This window comes from Vigna umbellata, chromosome 4, assembly GCF_029865625.1.
Source record: "Vigna umbellata cultivar VRB3 chromosome 4, Vumbellata_1.0, whole genome shotgun sequence".
Lineage (NCBI taxonomy): Eukaryota > Viridiplantae > Streptophyta > Magnoliopsida > Fabales > Fabaceae > Vigna > Vigna umbellata.
In genome coordinates, this window is record NC_142168.1 from 73911700 (window position 1) to 73933165 (window position 21466).

Below are 21466 nucleotides of genomic sequence, written 5' to 3' on the forward strand. Positions count from 1 at the left end.
TCTCATTCTTGGTAATACAATAAAAGTTGTTTAAAGATTAGAAGAAAATTCTCACAAAAAGTATTGCTCCTTGTTCAAGAGGCTAATTTATGATTTACAAAGAAAATTTTCTCTCTTAAAGCCGTCCAATTATATTCAAGACTTAGAAGTCTTTTTATTCTTTTACATGTAACATATTCAATTCACTTAGAATCATGCGTAGAACATTAGTCTTTTATGCATGGAATGATTTTTATTTATGAACGTCCATTAAAGGATCTTTAGAAGCTTGCATGCTTGTTCATTTGATTTTTAGGCTTGCACCTCCAAATTTCATTATCAAAACAAGTTTAACCTTTGAAATATATATATAAAACATAAAATAAAGTAGGTAAGCAGTAACTAATCCTTATCAAACATATTTATTATAACATCTATATTTACTTATCAACCATGCATCCCTAAAATAAATGCTATGTAGAATGGTGAAGCTTAGGAGTGCATTCCATTACCATCTAGGAAATCTCTTGCTAGTTGTAGGTAGATTTTTGTTATCAAAGTTGGTCTTGATGATACTATTAATCATCTTAAAGCTCGCAGTGTGATTAAAGGTTACCTACAAATTTTTGGTTTATTTTATGGTGATACTTTTTTTTAGTGAAAAAGATGGCTTTTGTTTGCTTATTTATGGTCATGATTTCTCTTCCACAATGACCTTTTACCATCTGGATGTCAAAAGTGCTTTTCTTAATGAAGATTTGTAGCCAAAAATTTATATGGAGCAACTTTTAGGTTTTGTTACTTAGGGGAAGTTTTATAAATCGATATGTTGTTTCTGCAAATCTTTAGATGGTTTGAAACAGTCTTCTAGTGCTTGGCTTGGAAAATTTAGTTGTGTTGTTCAACAATTTGGTATGACTAGTGAGGCAAATCATTCCGTCTTTTACCATCACTTAAGTGTTGCGTGTATTTATTTAATAATATATGTTTATGACATTATTCTTATAGATAGTGACCACCATGACATCTCCTAAATAGAACAACACATTTGCCAACTCTTTCATACCAAAGATTTTGTAAACTTAGATATTTCTTGGGAATTGAGGTTACATAATCCAATAATGATATTATTATGTTTCAAAGGAAGTATGCATTTGATATTTTGGGAGAAACTGGGTTGATGAACATAAAATTTGTTGACACACCCATGGATCCTAATACCAAACTTCGACCTAATCAAGAAGGCATCTCTCAAATCCTTAGAGGTACAAAAGATTAGTTGGAAAATTGAACTATCTTACTATTAGTGGTTTTGACATTTCTTTTGTAGTTAGTATGGTGAGTCAAATTTTCAATTTCCCATGTATAGATAAATGGAATACTATCATTCGAAAATGTTTACTATATGGTCACAATAATCATACTAAAGTTGTATGTTATTCAGATATTGATTAAACAATATCTCCTTTAGAAAAAAAGGCTCACTTTTAGATATTGTATTTTCATTGGTGACAACTTGATCTCTTTCAAGAGTAAAATCAAATCGTTGTGGGAAGATCTAATGTAGAAATAAAATATAAAGTTATGTCCTCAACCACTTAAGAACTTATTTGGTTTAAACAATTAATTAAAGAATTGTAATTTTATATGTCACTCAAATGACATTTATATGTGACTATTAGACTCCTCTTTATATTAACATATTCAAGTTGGTTGTCCTTTTATTCGATAAAAGATCGTGGACATTAAAACTTAAAAGTGATCAAGTAACAAATATTTTTATTAAGTATTTACGAAAATTCATAATTAATTACATTTGTAATAAACTTGATACGATTGATTTAACACTAACTTAAGAGAATGTTAGATATAGTTAAGCTATTATTAGATATTATTAATTACTTGTTAATTTTAGATGTAATGAGTTTAGACTCATCTTTTTATATTTTCTTATTTATAAATGCATGACTTTATATGCTTAATAACAAATTCATTCTATGTCTTTTTCTTTTTTATTTTAACACCAATGTATTGATTTTAAATTATAAAGAATATAAAAGAGTGTCTATTAAAAAAATGTTAAGTTTAATTATACCTTCTACTTTCGAGATAGTGCTTTTATCTTTATTATTTTTCTTATTAATCCAACCACCAACATGATCTATCTCTGAATAAAACAAGAGGTGGGAAACAAAAGTGCAAGACATGACCTAGGGAGATGAATTTCTCTTAATTATAATTTTCTATATTAATTTAGATTAGTATTTGGTGATTTACTTTAATTATCAATAAGAAAAACATCAATGTCATGAAAATTTTTCTATACTCTCTCAAGTTCATTAATATATGTCCTACTCTAATTTAGTTATAATTTAAAAGTAGACAACGGAGGAATGAGGCTAAGTTAACAAATAAAATGCGGAAAATAGAATTAAACCTAAAGAGAGCAGCCTAAGTGGGGCAGCTCCAACAGAGGGGAAACAACCTAGTAGCCGAAGGCAAAACAGAAAACGAGGATTGAGTTTTGCTACAATGGCTTTTACTTCTTGTTCCATTGCTTCTCGGTTTCTCCCTCCCAGAAAAAACTCCGCAATCCCTTTTCACTTAACAACATGCACAGCTTGGGCATTTCCCACTGTTCTCACTCCACGACACCCACCGTTTTCGCTTTCTTCAACCTCCGCAACGTGCTCAGCAACTCCAAATTCAAACAACAACGCTACTTCCAATTCCATCAAGAACCAAGAGAAAGAGAAGGAAGTGGAAGTGGAAGTGGAGGAGGAGCTTCCCTGGATTCAGGAGAAGGCTTTGGACCTCGTCGAGTTCACCGGCTCCGTTACCCAAGCCATTCCCGGACCCAGAGTGGGTCCCACCTCCCTCCCTTGGATTCTCGCTGTTCCTCTCGCTTACGCTACTCTCACTTTCGTCATTGCTTTCGTTAAGACCGTCAAAAAGTTCTCTTCTCCCAAAGCAAAACGCCGCAGACTGGTCTCTCATACTCTTTATTCCCTCCAATCCAACGTTTTTTCTGTCTCACCTTTGCACCTTATACTAACTTTTTTATGTTTCCCTTCATTTCCAGGTCAGTAAAAACGCCACCTTGTGCAAGTCGTTGGATGATTTATTTCAAAACGGAAGACACCAAATTACGCACGAAGCTCTCGTCCAAATTCAGAACAAGGTGTGGTGCATCATTCTTATCTTCTACAGTCACTTTTACTCCTTCAATTTCACCATTTCATACAGTGGATTTCATATTAATAACTCTGGTTGAAATCATTGGATTAATTTGCCTTTTTTTTGTGATTCTGCATATGGTTAACTTTGGATTTTTATGTAAGCAAACATTATCTTTTTCCTCTTTTGTGATTTGCACAAGTTGATATTATATTTTAGTTTACAAAATTAATGTGAACAATGATCCTTCTGGTTGACCAAAAATGCTGTTCTTGTAATGTAAAATAATGACAACTTTTAATTTATCCTGATAATATTCTTGATACTTCACAGACTAACTAATTTTTCTTGTATGACCTTAGAAAAAATAAATTATTGGTGCTTGTGTCATTCCTAAGCATGATACATGCCAAGGTGAAATTGTTTGGAGTTTTTCAATGTGAAGGATCTTAATCAGTCTTGGTCAGGAAATATTTCCTTGCCTTCCATTTGCTTGCCGGGGAAAATGTCATGGGAAAAAATAGTTTCTTTTTACTTGCCCTGACAACTTTTGCGTGCTTGTGCATATATGTCATATGATTTTAATTAACAGCTGTATATCACATGCAGACAGGTTTTGGTTTGGAAGAAATTTTGCGCAAGTATATCCGCTATTCTCTAAATGAGAAAGCATTCAATCCTGACATGGTAGCTGATTTAATTCAGCTTAGAAGAGCTTCTATGCTAAGTGATTCTCACGTTGCAGAGATTCTGAATGAAATTTCACGACGAATTGTGCGAGACAAAGGTAATGTATTTTTAACATTGGGCTAGATGTTTAGTTGATCACCCTTGGTAAATGGTTGTTTGTTTTGGATAAGATCTAGGAAAAGTAATCAAATTCTCATAAACTGTCAAACAATTTATTTTTCTCTTTGTTATGTATATTCACAAGGGGTTAGTATCCCAGTATATGGTGTCAAGTACTCTAAATTGTCGTAATTTCCTTCTAGGCTTCTTGCCATAGTTGATGTTAATTGAAAGGCGGCCTAATATACAGGTGGCCACGTAATAACAGAGGCAAATTTATTTTGTTATTTTAATTTTTCTTTGGCTTATTTTTCATTGAATTGAAGTATAAATTTGTCATTGACAATAATTCTTGTATGTTGTAAATGGTGTTAGAAGTAATTATTAGATGTAATTATTAAATCTAAGTGTTATAGAGTAATCATTAAGTCTAAGTAGGGAGTAGTGTGTTAGAAACATCTATCAGCTGTACCTAGGTGTTTAGTACAGATCTTTGATCTTCCATGCTCTCTTGTATAAGATTTTCCATTATAAATAGAAGATCATAAGAAGGGTCTTTCAAGCCCTCCAGAATATATTTCTCTCTTTTTAATCTTAAGTAATGGAATAGTTTTTAGTAGTAAATAACTGGATGGCTATGGAGTAAGAGAATGTACTTGTGCAAAAAATATGGACAGGACTCTAAACAACCTACGGAGTTGCAGATGCCATTTTATCTTTTCCTTCCACAGACACTATCTAAATGCCCTTTTATCTTGTTATTGGCTATTGTAATTACATAAAAGAGTGTATGGTTACATATTGATGACTTTCATGGTTTCTTTCTTTCAACTAACTATCTTCTAAAGGAGTAAGCCTTGCAGAGATTGTCATAAGATCATACAAGAAAATAGGGAATAACTCTATCATTATTAATACAAATAAAATCAAAATCAAATACTAAAGCCAACCAAATTTACGTCATATTTCAACGTTCTCCCTCAAGTTGAACCTCTTATAATTGTATGTACCATGCTTTCCAAATGTGTTAGTTATCCTTGCTCCGTATAGAGACTTCTTGAAATCATTTGTTAATTGTTTATTGCAGCAATCAAATAAGCTAGCAATTCCTCAAACATTACCTTCTCATTGTTAAAATAACAATCAATCTTAATATGCTTGGTTTTCTGTTGAAGACTAAATTGGATCCAATATGCAAGATTTCCTGGTTATTACAAATTAGAGTTATAGCTTGTATTTTACCGGAACTCTACTCTTGGAGAAGTTGTTTGTGCCATATGAGCTCAAATGAAGTGAGAATCATAGCTTGATACTCAATCTCTGCACTTGGTCTAGATCTTGGTATGGATTTCTACCAGCTGGGCAACTTGCCCGAGGTTCTGATGGTCACTGTTTCTGTATGCTGGAACTCTCCTAGAATTACTTTTATGTATCTTGGAATTCTTGCTACCAAATATCAATGACAATCTTAGGGAGAATTCAGTAACTAAATAACAACACTTGCTACAAATGAAATGTCTGGTCTCATTATGGTCAAGTAATTTAGGTTTCCAACTAACCTTCCATATCTTCCCGAATCTAGAAAGACTCCCTTTGATATGGTAGCAACTTGACATTTGGATCCATATGGGTATTGATTGGCTTATGTTCAATCCAACATTATTTCTTCTAAACTATCTAGAGCACTTGGGGATTAACAATTCCTACCTTAAAATGAGCTATCCCAATTCCAAAGACATATCGCACTTGACCATGCAAGCATGAGTGACATGACATCTATATGATCCATTAGACTATGGGGAGTGATATGACCAAATTATAGTATACAAGTGGATGAAGATCTTACTTTACAAGCTGATTTTGTGATGTTGAGTTAGGTTGAAAACCATTTTCTAAGATGCCATAAAGCTTATTCTAACAAAGGTTGTTGAGTTTATCATGTCATTCACTATCATGTCACTATCGAACCACCCACAAATATCTAATCCTATACTTGAGATGTCCATTCTCTAACATGAGGACATTGTGTTCAATAGCCCACATTGGCTAAAAATATGATCAAGTTATAGTATATAAGTGGGGGCAAATTTCATTTTACAAGCCAATTTTGTATAGTTATGTTAAAAGTTTATTTTCTAAGATAGTATCAAAGTCTATATGTGTTGAAGATAGACCAAATTATACCCTTAATAAAAAACTTGATGAGTAAAAAGTTTGAGAAGTTGGGTGTACCATACTATGGTCCTTATCAAATCTAAAAGGAAAAATGCAGCAACTTGCCAATAATAGCTGCTTCCTTCGAATAGTGTGAATTCTGTTCACCCAGGTTTCCCAGTATCATTATTAAAGAGAGTTGTTGCCCCTTCCACTGTGGTTCAAACCTCTTCCTTTATCTTTGATAGATGACTTGGAATTACGAGTCACCCTTGAATCTGTCCCAGTTGCTCATCATTGTCCTTCAGGAAAGTAGAAGTCCTCGTTCATTGGTGTGATCTGCCCACTTGTGAGGATTCTTGATAATTGTTCGATGTCATCAGAAGCAATTCCCAGTCTTTCACACTGAGGACAAAGTAAATATTTTGAAGGGGTGTATTGTTCTGTCCCCAATTAATAAATTCTATACCGTAGAAGGTCTACATGGGCCAAATTAGAGACCTCTGACGCTGCAGTGATTAGCTGAATAAAGAATATGGAAAAGGGGGATAGTTACAATAGAGAGGGATAACCAATTAGAAAGAGCATCAGTTTTGATAGTTGGAGAGTTTGCTCAAGAGATAGGGCTTTTTAATTTCCCACAGTTGTATCTCATTCTTTCCACTGGAGGAAATCCTTCTTAGAAAGTCTCAGAGCAGTAATGCAGATCCTCTTGCATTCTTTTTCTTTCTTCCTCCTTACTTTACTTTGCCAGTACCTTGCAGCTTGCCTTAGTTTACCAATATTTGTGGTAATTTGTTCGCTTTAGCATCGTATATTTCTGCATGATCTTTTCATATATATTTATTCTCTAATTCTTGAAGCATGAATCAGAGTTCAAATTTGAAATAGCTGCACTTATTGTGAAGTTGCAAAACTTTTATAAAGTGCTGTGTTTAAGACAGCAGCTATTTTGAGCCTAACATGCTTTTAAATAATAGTAACTTGAGAGATAGAAAGATCAGGTATTGACTATAAGAGAGTAGAGAACTGATCTCTGTCTCCCCTTCAATTTTTTTTTTCATTTATTCTGAGAAATATATTGCCTTACGAATGTAATTACGTAAATCTGTTTAAATTCGGGACCCCATTATTTTTATTCGCTGACTGCAATTACATTTGATTTATTTTTAGGCCCTATTGTGATGGATAAGTCAGGTTATACTGAAAAGGGTTTCAAGAGAAAAATAGCTGTCCAGGCCCTTTTTGGAAAGGTCTTCTATCTGTCCGAGGTAAGTGACCACACTATCAATTTGATAGAAATTCTGTTTGTCTATTTGTTTATCTAGCATAAAATAAGCACTTTTAAATGTCTTTGGTACCATTGTTGTTTCTAGGATTTCTTGAACAAATATTTGGAAACCACGACACTGAAATTAAGTGTCGTATTTTTACAGGAAAAATTATTTTTTTGTTTTGTAATTTAAAATGTGTTAGGGAAATTCTTAAAACGTTGCACGTAGTTTAATTATGGTTTCAGAAAGAAATCTGTTATTCTTGGGTGTGTATTAGCTTAAAATTGGAGTAAGTAATTGCTTACTGTTCCGAAAGTTTGATATTATATTTTTCAATTTTTTAATGTAAAAAGGCCCGTGGCAGGGTCAATCTTGGCACAATGGTAAGTCTGTTGCCTTGTGACTTTGAAAACACTTTTTGTCAATCAATTTTTTAATGAAAAGGCTCCCGAGACTGAGTCTTGGTTCACCGTAGGATTGTTTCCTTGGAGCCATGGGTTAAAAGTCTTGGAAACAGCCTCTACACTGGTGGGAGCAAGGCTGCATCTATCATACCCAAGTCCCATATGTGGATAGCCTTGTGCATTTAAAAGGCATTGAATGACCATACTAGTAATTATGTCTGTTATGAGTTTAATGTATGACTTGATTAAAATTTTCTCCTACTAATCTGTTTCCAGCTGCCAGAGTTTTGTTCAAGAGATAGCTCCTTGGTTGTAAAGGAAATCTTCGGTGTTACAGAGTATGCTCTATATGCTTGCTTTTATGATTGTTTCAATCAATATTTAGAATCTTACTTCTTACCGCTCTTTCACTTGAATTTTATTGACAAACTTGATAACTCTATCAGCATTCTTATGCAAAACATCAAAGAGTTCAGATGACTAGGATGTGTAGAAGCATGCTAGAAATCCATTTGAACATGTTTTTTTTTTTCTATTTTATGAACAAACTGTCTCTGTCATCAAAATAAGAACATAGGAAGTAATGACAAATCATTGTACATGCTAAGGGAGAATGCTTTGTTTTCCTTTCTCAGTGAAGATGCTGACAAACTCAGAATCCACACGGTCTCTGAAGCTGGGAGTCTTGATGCACTTGAGAAGATGGTTGATGGTTCAGATTCAGAGGATGCTAGTGACGACGTCGAGGCCTCTTAGTGCAATCATATTGCAGTGTTTACCATTAGAAATGGCTAAAGAATACTTGATGCTGAAAATTAATGGTACAACATCATCGGCCTCCATCCAAAAGATAAAATCTAAGGAAATGCAGTGATTGTCATTCCTTTGGACTCTACTTTTTGTACTTTTCAGTGCAACTGCTTACATACTTCCAAGATATATCATTTGCATGATATTTTTGTCATAACTTATAACTCTTATAGGCCAGTCTTAGCGGCATTGATGTTTTAGACTGGCTCTCAAGAAATTGGCTAACAAAATTCTTATAGAGATATATTCGGGTATAGATATAGAATCATATATGTTCCTTTAGTATCACACTTCGACGCACAAAGAGCCAATTTCGTGTCTTGATTTCAGTTTCAAATGGTGTGGTTGGGCACCGCTTTCTTTGATCAGTCACCTCTTCGTTGGACATGGAACCGTCTTATATAATGTGATATGGCTGAGCTATTATTCCTTGGATGGTTATGGATGTTATTCTCAATGGAGTAGTCTTTCTTTAACTTTCTAAACTTTCATGAATGGGCGGGAAATAGCCTTGTGGTAAAGGAGATCCAGACCTTAAAATTAAAATCTTAAAGAAGTACTTTTTTATTACTTTGAAATGCATGTGTCGTTAAGGTTGTATTCGGATTGACTACCTTATATAAAAGGTTTAATCATGACCAACAAGGTAGTCGGTAAGAAACTATATGGAAGGTCCAACAAGGACCAATAAGGTAATCGACAGAGAACTATGGTTCAACTAGGATTGACAATGTAGTCTACACTGAATTGCATGAGAGGTTCAACCAGGACCGACAAGGTAGTTGGTAGGGGATTGCATGGTAGGTTCAACTAGGACTGACAAGGTAGTCGGTAGGGAATTACAAGAAAGTTTGGTCAGGACCAACGTGGTAGCTGGTAAGAAACTTGATTTCCTATAAAACAGTTTAAAGAAGACTTGTGCGAATAAACCCTTGTTTTATTGAATGAGGTGCCTCATTAAAACCTTCCCAGCCAAAACCTTTCTAAGGGATAAAAGACAGGGTAAGGAAAGAGTACACATAGGATTTTAATGTTATTTAGTTGTTCAACAAGTTACTAGTTGAAATAAAATTTTAAATGAGATATATTCCAAGTGTTGGAAACTGGTTTTCTCGGTAAGTGCTCCAGTGTTGGGAATTGAGTATTAGCACCACTCCTGGTTATACATAGTCAATCTTGGTAACACTTGTTACGCTGACTAGTTCAGTATTCTAAATCACTCTTGGTAACCCTAGTCAATCTTGGTAACACCTGTTATGCTGACTAGTTGAGTTTAAATCACTCCTGGTTTCCATTAAAAATTATGGTATCTACATGATACGTTACCTAGTTGAGTTTCACTCGCTCCTGGTTTCCACTAGACAATCTTGGTAACTCCTGTTACGCTGCCTAGTAGGCATTTAACTCAATTGAGTTAATAATCAAGTGTTTGAATTCTCTTCAGAATGTACAATCAATCATATTGTTTACAACTCTTAGACGATAAATCTCACAGAGAAGATGTGTTTACAATACAACTCAATCTAATAGACCTTGAAGAATTTTCTCTCTTCTTACAAAAGTAAGCTTATGACTTTATAAGGCTTGTAAGTATTTTCTCAACGTTTGTGTTCTTGCATGAGTATGAGCTTTTCTTGGACAACAGACAACCCAGCCCGACCAACACCAACCTAGCCTAACCAACAAAAAACACGATTCGGCCAAACAACACAACCTGACCAAGATCAACCTAGGTCGACCAACTAACCCAACATAGGAATATACCAAAAGCAGTATGACAACATACCAAAACACAACACGATAACATACAAAACAACATGGTTCACACTTATAACATCATTGTTTCAACTTAGTGAAAGAAATCCAAAATAAATTCAAACAACATGACAAACTTGCATTTGTGATTAACTAACACTTATACACTACTTCCTTATGAAAATTCACCACATTTTAAACCTTTACAAAACACCAAAACACAAATATTGCTAACATTGTTCTACACAGAATCAATAAGTATATCCAAAATACTTACAACAGTCATACATCATGTAGTAATTTATATATCCAAGAAAATTTATTCACATGCAACAAATCATAACTTTAAGAATTGAAAAAATATATATCACTATAATCGTACACGCAAACGTTTTGTGAAGTTTCCATGTATGTATTCATTGAATTGAAAGGCCATTAAGAAACCATAGTACAGAACAACTCAATCACAACATAAACACGACATATAACAAGAAAAAAAAGGAAAACAAATAAAAAGGATAGCTCCCATTTCACTAATTCCTATCCTTGATCAGAAGACGCCCTTCTAGTGCACCCACGAGCTCTCACAATCCTTCAATATGAACCTTTTTTTTCCCTCATAGCACACTCACATTTTTGCCTCTTTTTCTCGCTGTGTAAGGTTTCTATCTTAACCTATCTTAAATAGAAGACACATCTAACCCTAATTTCAGAGTGTCTAGGTTTATCCCTCAAGCCTCTGTTAAAGACTATTATTGTAAAATAAAATCAAAATAAAATATATTTTAACTCTGATTGATCCTTAATTAAATATTTCATTTTAATTTTTTTCCTTTTTTGCCTTATTTTGCATGTTGGATTATTGATCACAAATCCTAAGAACATCCTACGTTAAATAATCACGTTAATTCTCTAATTAACTTTTATTTCCCGTGCTTGTGACTTGATACAACGAATTTATTCCCATCTCTTCTCTTTCACCAAAAAGGCCAAACCCAAAAAAAATAATTTGCTCTAGCCAAGGATCGAACATACCATCCCTAAGCTCTAAACAAACACACCAAAACAAACAAATTATCACAATTATCTTGTCATACACATGCGCACCAAACATTACAAACAATATCACACATACACGTTCATATTATATAAATAAATAAAAGAAATTAAGTATGTCTTATGCACAGTAAGAAATAAACCAATGACCTCCAACTCATAACAAGGAGCACTAACCAAGTATTTTACTCTTCAGTTTTGCATTACTTATCTTTTCTTATTTTAATTAATAACATCCACGCCCACTACCTTTTCAGATATTTTATTTTCCTTGGGTCTTTCAATGAGTTTTGGATAAGGCCTTAGAGACAAGTTTTGGCCTCGAAAATATGGAGTAGTGTGTTGAACTTTAGGAGTTAGAAAATTTGAGGTTTGGATTTCAAAGGATGGGGAATGATGTTGGAGTTCAGTAACAACTTCTTAGCAATGTTTGTGGCCTGAAGGTGGAAAGTGATGGAAGTTTTGAGGTTAAAACTAAAAAGGGTATAAGAACCCGCAAGCGAACAAAGGGGATCAATTTTTTAGAAAAGGAGAATAAGATGAAGTACAACTTGAAGATCAGTTAGGCAGGGTAATGTTTTCTAAGCTAGGGAAACATAGTCTTTGATAACAATGAAGTATCATAATGGTTTTATAATAAGTTCAAAGATCACAAGGATATGGTTGGATCTTTTTAGTAAGTGATAGCATTAAAGTCAATAATAGAAAAGATGTTTCAAGAAAAATGGTTCACATGGGGAAGGTTTGATCTTAGGTTAAGGTGGAGGATTTCAAGTACCAGAAGAAGAAGCAAATCAATAAGTTTGATTTGTAAGGAAATACAATGCTAATGATTTTAGAGCACTGTAGAAGGAAAGGAGAAGAAAATTTTTGAGTAGCTGAAAGGGTGGCTATAACTAGTGATGAAGCAGTTACCACATATTCTTTAATTCAAAGATACAAGTTACAAATTTTGTGCTTGTACTAAAGTTTTGGTTTCATTTGGGGTTATATATCACTTAGGGTCACCAATATGCTAAATGGTCATGGTTTCCTACAAGAGGGAGTTGGAGTTAAGTTGGTAGTTTTGCTACAGTGTTGGCCAAGTGAAGATTGCTTGAATATGTGACATGTCTCATGGTGATCAAAGAATTGAAATTCAAAATCTATATGAATGGTTTCCTTTGCAAGTTTCAAGCATAATCTTAAGGATGGCTTGATTGTTTGCCAGTCTCATTCTTGTAGATTTTGGTCTTTAAAAGACGTTCCTTGTTTGCCAATCTCATGAGTTGGTTGTTGTGCATCAAGTATGGATTAAGTTGAAAACTGAGGGCAAAGTGTCATAAGAATCAGAGTAGTCGGACAAAGAAAAGTAAAAATTAGGCACATATGATCTTAGTTGTGGAAGAGTTTTTATTTGTGTTCTAAAGTAGGTACTATAATTGTCACCTAAGAGTGGTGGAGTTCACTATTACTTTGGTGTTTGAAGTAGAACCAAAGTCAAATAGTTTCTAATTAGATAGTTCCTACTGAGAGTGGGAAGTAAAAGAAGTATATGGGGGAGTGGTTAGAGAAGTAGTGGTTTAGACTCAGTTTAAACACCAGAATAACTACAAGTTTAGTAAATCTCAAAGGAGAAGTTGTGGTCTATCAAATCGTTCAAGCATAAGTCTTGACTATGAAAGGGGTGATTATTAGGACATGTGTTTTTATTTAAAACTTTAATGTCAACTTCTTGTTATAATTATTTTTTATAGGATTGCACAATATGTTTACATTTTACTTTAACAACAATATTTGCATATATATTTCATTTTAATAAAATATATAACTTAAAAGTTTAATACTAAATTTTAATCATATAAAAATATTGTTGGGTTAAATATGTTTTTAGTCCCTAAACTATTGGCCGTTTCTGGTTTTCGTCCCTCTTTCAAAGTAAGGTACAATTTGGTCCTTATTCTTTTCGAAACGTTCGTTTTAGTCCTCGAAAACTAAACACTGTTTAAAAATTTGGTCCTCATTTAGCAACAAATGAGGACTAAAACCAAAATTCCGAGGACTAAAACGAACGTTTCGAAAAGAATGAGGACCAAATTGTACCTTACTTTGAAAGAGGGACGAAAACCAGAAACGACCAATAGTTTAGGGACTAAAAACATATTTAACCCAATATTATTTTACTACACATCACTAATCAATTTTTGTGTGAATTTTATTATTTAAAACAAATAAATTTGTATCCAAATATTATATTTTAAATTTATTATTATTATTATTGTTATTAGTATTAATATTATTATAATTATTATTATTATTATTATTATTATAAATCTTCTAGTTCATTTTAAACTATTTAGATATTAATTTACTTGATAAATACTTCTTATACCTGATCATGATTCTTGGTTTTTCTTAACAATATATTAAATTTAAACTTTCCAAACATAGACACTAAAAATATTCATAAGAAAACTAATAATAATTATATCAATAATTTTAGTGGGAAATATCAATTCTCAGTTAACTTTTAAGTAACTTTTTTATGTTTATAGTAAATCATCAAAATTAGAATATGAATTTATAAATTTAAGAAACTGAGATTGAATTTTATAATTATAAGTAAAATCCTAGGCTCTATTGTTTATAATTGTAAGTCAAATTCATAAAAAAATAATGAAAATTCATTGAAGAAGCTGAAAACTATTGAAAATGTATAAAACAACAATTACTTGATAAAGGGAGACAAATTATTTAAAAGTTCTTTAAACAAAACATTGTTGAGAATTTGTAATAATTTTTAATAATTTGTAACAAGAAATAGTTATTGCATGTGTGCGTGTCTTTCTGTATGCGCACTTGCCTGCCTGCGTGTGTGTCTTTTTGCATATGCGCGTGTGCTTGCGCGTGTGGGTGCGTGTCTTTCTCTGTACGCGCTTGTCTGCATGTGTGTATTCACGTGCACTGCGTGTGTGTCTTTCTGTATGCACGTGTGTCTGTCTGCATACGTGTGCTTGCGTGTCTTTCTCTGTGCGCGTTTGTCTGCATGCGTGTGTACTCACGCACACTGCGTTTGTGTCTTTCTATATGCATGCGCATGCCTGTCTGCATACCTGCGCTTGCGTGTGCACGCTTGCTTGCTTCCGTGCGTGTGCGTGTGTGACTATGAGCGTAAGTGAGTGAGTGCGTGTAGTGCGCAATTAAAATAAAATTTTCCAAGTTTATTATGTATGTTACTCCTACAACAATTTTTAAGTTTTATTAACAAATAGTTTTCTGATTATTTTGGAAACAATTCGAATGTAATTATCAATGTTTTAAAATTCCATCCTTAAAAACTTTTTAAAAATATTTATAATTTGCTCATAATGAATAATTACAATGTAATATGAATTTGTTTTGATGGTAAGAATGATAGAGATGAACTGGAGAACAACAGTGGGCATCTATGGTTTTGGAATTATATGGAAAGGTGCGTGATGTAAGGCAATGTCTGCAACGGTTATTTTCCTTGCTTCCAAGATCAGAGCATGCAGATGTAGAGCAGCTGCTTTGTCGTTGCTCCAATCTGAACCATCTTCACCAAACTCAAGCCTTCATGCTTACCAGAGCTCTCAAGAAAGACCCACCATCTTCCTCTACAACAACCTCATCTCTGCTCTATCTTCACACAATCCCACTCTTGCCATTTCTCTCTTCAACGCCATTCGCCTCCATGGCTTGCGACCAGACTCTTACTCTTTTCCTTTTGCTCTCAAGGCCGTTTCTTCTTCACCTTCCCTCCGTCTCGGCCGCCAGATTCATTCTCAAGCCATTCTTTCCGGCTTCGCCACCCATCCCATTGTCCTCACCTCCCTCATTCACATGTATTCCTCCTGCGCTAACGTTTCCTCTGCCCGCAAGCTATTTGATGCCGCCGCTTTCAAACATGTTTCTCTCTGGAACGCTATGCTAGCCAGTTATGCCAAGCTGGGTGATCTCTCCAATGCTCGCAACTTGTTTGAATCTATGCCTGAAAAGGATAGGAATGTTGTTTCATGGACTACTCTTATTTCCGGATACACGCACACTCACAGTCCTCAGCAGGCTATCACTCTTTTCCGCACTATGCTGCTCCACAACGTGCAGCCAGATAAAATTGCCATTTTGGCTGTGCTCTCTGCGTGTGCGGACTTGGGTGCTCTCCAGTTGGGAGTGTGGATTCACAAGTACATTGAAAAGCATAAACTGCCTAAGATTGTATCACTTTATAACTCTCTTATAGACATGTATGCAAAATCAGGTGACATAATTAAAGCACGCCAACTGTTTGAGAGTATGGAGCGTAAAACGATTATAACCTGGACAACCATGATTGCTGGACTTGCTTTACATGGTCTGGGAAAGGAGGCCCTCGACCTATTTTCTTGCATGGAGAAGGCTGGAGTCAGGCCAAATGAAGTGACCTTTATCACCATCCTTTCTGCTTGTAGCCATGCTGGATTGGTTGAACTGGGCCGCTATTATTTCACGGGTATGAGATCCAAATATGGAATTGAACCAACGATAGAGCACTACGGGTGTATGGTTGATTTGCTTGGCCGTGGTGGCTATCTTGAGGAAGCAAAGGAGCTAGTTAGGTTGATGCCGTCTGAAGCCAATGCAGCTGTATGGGGATCCCTTCTTGCTGCTTCAAATAGATACGGCGATGCTGCACTGGCAGCGGAAGCTTTGCACCATCTAAGTGTGATGGAGCCCCAGAATTGTGGGAATTATTCTCTCCTATCCAATACTTACGCTGCGCTTGGTAGGTGGAAGGAAGCTGGTATGGTGAGGAAGGTTATGCGGGATACGGGTATGGAAAAGGTGGCAGGTGTCAGTTTTATTGAGGTGAACAATACAGTATATGAATTCATCGCGGGAGACAGATTAAACATCAAATTTGTTGACATTTGTCATGTCCTACAAAGCATAAACGGGCAACTCAAGATGATTGATGTGAAAAGGGAACAATCCATAGAACTATATTGATGGAAGAGTTTAAAGCCTTGTGATTTGATGCTTCTAACTATGAGAAGGTGGATGATAAAATTGTAGTTTGAGTTGTAATACTTGTATTTGATATTGTGAGTTATCTTATTTGGTTCTGATCCTGTGTACACAAATAATTTTGAAGTCTCTCATTTAAAGTCAAATTGAACAGTGAAATTTTAATGGATTATAAAAATATTCTTCATCAATTAACTACTTAAACAATAATCACGTCGAATTAAAACATGTTTTTTCGTTAATAATGATTTTTTTAATGGACTAAATTTTATTTTAATGGATTAAAAGTAACAACTTTATATAACTTTACATAAGAACAATATTATTTTATGTTAGATTTAAAAGAAAATATTTTTTTAAAGATAGTTATAAATTTTAAAAAATGTTTATTTTCTAAAATAAATGAAAAATAAAATTATTTTTAATTTTTATATGCATTGATTTGAAACTTTAATGTATGTATATGTTTTAATAAAACAATATTATATTTATTTTTCAAATTATTGTTGTTATCAAATTTGGAGCTTGGTCTTCCGACATGTGGTGGAAGGTGATCGGATTGGAAATATGTTTCTTAATGTTGAAAAGTGGAAGGTTATTGGATTGGAAATATGTTTGTTAAGGTTGAAAAGTGTAGGGAGAGTTGGATGTTATATGTAAAATAGCAAGTATAATTTTTAGAGTATTAAAAGGCATTTAATGACTATTAAAAGAATATAATAAAAGTGTGTAATGAATCCTTGTTCGACTATATCGTCAAACACGTTTGGGCCAAGTATATATAAGTTCTTTTTGTCTCAAAAGTTTGATTTAGCCTAAGGAATGCTTGTAATCGTCCTTGTGGTTTGGCCTTACCGAGTTGTAGAATTTACTAGTGGTTTGGCCAGCCGAGCACATATATCATTTGACCATTATCGTGAGTTTGTAGGTGTATTGGTCATTTAGTCAAGCTTGTAGGTGGATTGGTCATTCGACCAAGCTCATATATCGTTTGGTCATTCGACTTTGCTTGTAGGTAGATTGGTCATTCAACAAAATCCATATATCGCTTGGCCATTCAGTCGAGCTTATAGGTAGATTGGCGCGGTCGAGCTCATATATTGTTTGGTCATTTAGCCAAGCTTGTAGGTAGATTGGTCATTCGGTCATGCTCATATATCGTTTGGCCATCAACCAAGCTTTCATGTAAATGGGACATTCAGTCGAGCTTGTATGTCGTTTGGCAATTCGTCTGAGCTTGTAAATTGGCCATTCAGTCAAGCTTGTCGTTTGGTCATTCGGTCGTGCTTATGAATTGGCAATTCACTCGAGTTCGTTCAAAAGCCATTATGTAAGAAACGCCCTTTTCGTCTTATGTTAAGTTTAAGCAAGCTTTATGCTAGACTGTCGGCTTAGCCAGGCTCAATTAGGTGTTGCCAACTTTAGGCAACTTTTGTTGGATGTTGCCGATTTTGATATATCCTAATGTTCATTTTTGGTTGAATTGATGATGACTTTTAACTTGCTTCTATACTATATTTCGTTATCGTTACTTCACTTCGAGCACCTTCTTCAAGTATTTCTCATGTCATTCTTAGTCTTTTTCGAGCTTGTCCTCAAGTTTATTGTCCTCTCTTTAAATTATCTACTGTAGCAGGAAGTAAAAGTGGTCGAGGTAAAGACTGGTCTAACAGACCGGCTTATGTTTGAAGGTCGACCAAAACTAACGAGCAAAAACCTAGAGGTGTGCCAACTGAAAGGGATTGAGAAAAAAAATTCAAGAATCATCAAATGAATCTTCAAGTGAGAACGACTAAGGTGAAGATCGAGATGAACATCTTGACCGACTCTATGGAGGGGTTGAGGAAAAATTCAAGAATCTTCAAGTGAGAGCGACCAAGGTAAAGATCGAGATGGATGACCTGACTAGCTTATGTGTGAAGGTTGGCCAAAACCCTGATGAGCTGACTTATAAATTATGGCAAACAAAGGAAGAAAGATGTTAAAAGATTGGCGAGTGTTGAGCTTTTCAAGAGAAGGTGTTTCAGGTATTGTAATATCGAGTTGCTCTTGTTTTTGTACTCAGATATTGGAATGTTGAGTTCCTATTATACCTAGTCTAATGCTTTATTTAATCTCGAGTAACTTGATGTTTCCTTTGTTTGATTGACTTGATGACTTGTCTTGCCTAAATGGCTTTTTGTGTCACGCTTGAAGGTCTTTTTATTTTATTTTTTTTTAAATTAGGTTTAAACATAAAACATAAACTATCACATGAGTCTTGGTTGTGCCACGTGTCAGCGTTATTGTATGTGATAATGGTAGTTTTTAATTTAGTTCCTCTATTTAAAATTTTGATTAAATTAGTGTCCCTATTTTTTAAAATAATCCAATTTTGTCCTCACAAATTTGAGACTAAATTAGTAATTAAGCTTAATTACAACTTATATATACATGTTAAAATAATTTTTTAAAATTTATACATCAAATCACTCCACATAAATACTCAAATTATTTTATGTTTTACATTTTTTCACTTGCAAATTTTTGCATTTGAAAACTTTTATACTTGTAAAAAGTAAAATAATTTAAATATATAAGTTGTAAAATTATTTTAATATAAGTTGTAATTAAGTTTAACTATTAATAACCAAATATATGGACGAAGAAATATTATAATAATATACATTTTTCCATCCAACCACCAGCTACTTATATGAGTAGTTATATATTTCTTTTTATCAACAAAGAAATATATTATGGACAAACCTAGGAAAGTATAATTTATATTTTTTTCCAAAAAAGCTTCAGGAAAGGAAAAGAAAAAGAGAGAGGTTAAAAACTCAGCCAAATAATTTGTCGGGCTTAAATGGAATGAAAATGGGTCCATTGTAACATAACTTGATCGAGCAGTATCGGATCCTAGGCAGGCTATGTTAGTGAAGTCAAGATGTTACCATGCCAACCTATCTAATTGACTTGATGGGCGCTAACCTAATGTGTGTCAACTTGATGGTGCTGGCTTGTTGAGCTAACATGCTTTTGGATCCCAATATTTGATTTCCTTGATGCCTACTACCTTGCTGCCATGTTACTCCATTGATCTAATGACATGTTGAGATGGCAGGCTGCTATGTCGCTGAGGTAACATGCTTGCACATGAAATGGTAGGGTTGTGCACTCTGACCCTAGTAGATAAAGTAGCTTTCGACTACTTTCCAGATTGGCATACGTAAAAGAAGGATTTGTGGGACTTCTATTTATTGTTTTCGCAGTGGGTTTTGATTAACGTTGGCCTTGTTACTATGCAATTGTAAGTAATTTACTCTTTAGTTAATTAGTTTTAGGATTAATCTATTCTAGTATTGCTCATCTCGATCGGTCAAATTAAAAGTCAAAAAATTTGTTTAACGATCATCTGAACTCTATGGTTCAATCTCTAAGTTGGTGTTTGACTTATCCGAGCTTATATGTGGTCGACCGAGCTTGGTGGCATGTGCTTCAGGTTGTGGATTAACTCTGTAATTACTTTCTTCAAAATATTATTATTGATGGTTTATTTAATGGCTACACACCTCTTTATTTCATATATATTGGCTTTGATAATTTATTGCATTCATCTACCCAAATGATATTCACTTATGAAAGTCATAAATAATTCATATACTTGCTTGATATTTGCTTAAAATATGTTTTATTCAAAATATTGTTTATTCAAGCAATTGTCTCACAAAATGTGTCATCTAACAAAAGTTCGCTAAACGTTACATATCTCAAACAACTTTTGATAAAGCATCTAATGTTTTACACCATCTGGTAAATCATATGTTGAATGCTTAAATAAACGATGCATTTATTAATGAGTTGACAAGTGATAAAATGTTTTGAACATAAGGCCTAACACTTATCAATGTTCAAAGTATTTAATGCATGTACGATAAAGAGTTTTATTGCTCGTATACTTTATTTTTTATATTTGTGGAGATCACTAAACTAGAAAGACTTGATTAGAATCACTACATCCAAGAAAACGACGTTGAGAGATATGAAGAACATTCTGAAAATGTTTCCCTTGAAGATGTATGCTTTGACACATCGTACAAACTATGTTTCGATAAAGGCTATAATAAAGCATTGTACCTCTACAAAGTAGACTCGAGTCTGACTTCTCACATAAAAGGGCACCCAACTCTACATCAAGTCAACCTCTCTGTCTAACGATCATTTCTTAGGAAAAACTATATATAGACAGAAGCTTGAAGAGAAGACAAAAAGGATAATATAGACAACTTTGGAACATTGAAACAAGCTTGTTGTTACTCTGCTCACATATCATTTGAAGAAATATTTTCTATAGAAAGAAACATCAGCAAAATCTCCTATTTCATTGCATTGTCTTCATCTTCTCTTTGAAAGTTATCCAATATGTATTTTCTTATAACATTGATTGTGTTGTACATTCTGAAGGGAATCAAAATACTTTGTGTTTAGCTCAATTGAGTTACAATTTAGAGTTATCTAAGAATAAAACAAGAAGTGATTAGAATACTTATATACTAGGAGTTGTTAAATTCAGACTAGTTGTATTGACTAGATGAATCAAGAGTGGTAAGAATACTCGTAAACTTAGAGAGGTAAACTTGTGTAATCTTTTTAAAGATTAATGGAGCCTCTTAAAAGTTCTTAAAAAAAACTAAACATAGCTCACATTAAGTCTTTTAGAACCAAACTACTTCTAACATTGAACAACTTTTGACAAATAACCTGAAAGATGTTAACGAACAAAATTTGAAACAATCTTACAAAACATGAACTTGTGAATATCACATATTTACTTATTCATAATTTCACTCCAATTTATAGGTAATGAAAAATTATTAGTGTAGTCAAAATAACTAAATATAATACAATAGACTTGATAGAAAAATTACAATATTTAAAATAAAGTGAAATAAAAAAAAATATGGCTAACAAGTAAGCAAAATTTTTCATTATTAATATAATTTTTAAAATGACCTTTATAAAAGTGAATAAATTTATTATATATTATATTTTTAAAGTATTCATACATAGTTCTTTTTT

General features: G+C 33.7%; 2 protein-coding genes across 2 annotated transcripts; both read left to right on the top strand.

Annotated features, from left to right (window-relative positions):
- Positions 1–2407: 2407 nt before the first annotated feature.
- LOC148201264 (uncharacterized) lies at positions 2408–9022 on the top strand. Its single transcript, XM_088114321.1, has 6 exons — positions 2408–2967; positions 3062–3160; positions 3766–3943; positions 7273–7370; positions 8054–8115; positions 8413–9022. The coding sequence occupies exons 1-6, from the start codon at positions 2512–2514 to the stop codon at positions 8531–8533; spliced, it is 1014 nt and encodes a 337-aa protein (XP_087970447.1). The 5' UTR covers positions 2408–2511; the 3' UTR covers positions 8534–9022.
- Positions 9023–14648: 5626 nt separating this feature from the next.
- LOC148201265 (pentatricopeptide repeat-containing protein At5g56310-like) lies at positions 14649–16504 on the top strand. Its single transcript, XM_088112065.1, has one exon. It carries the CDS (start codon positions 14867–14869, stop codon positions 16385–16387), a length of 1521 nt encoding a protein of 506 aa, XP_087968191.1. The 5' UTR covers positions 14649–14866; the 3' UTR covers positions 16388–16504.
- The last annotated feature ends 4962 nt before the right edge of the window (positions 16505–21466 follow it).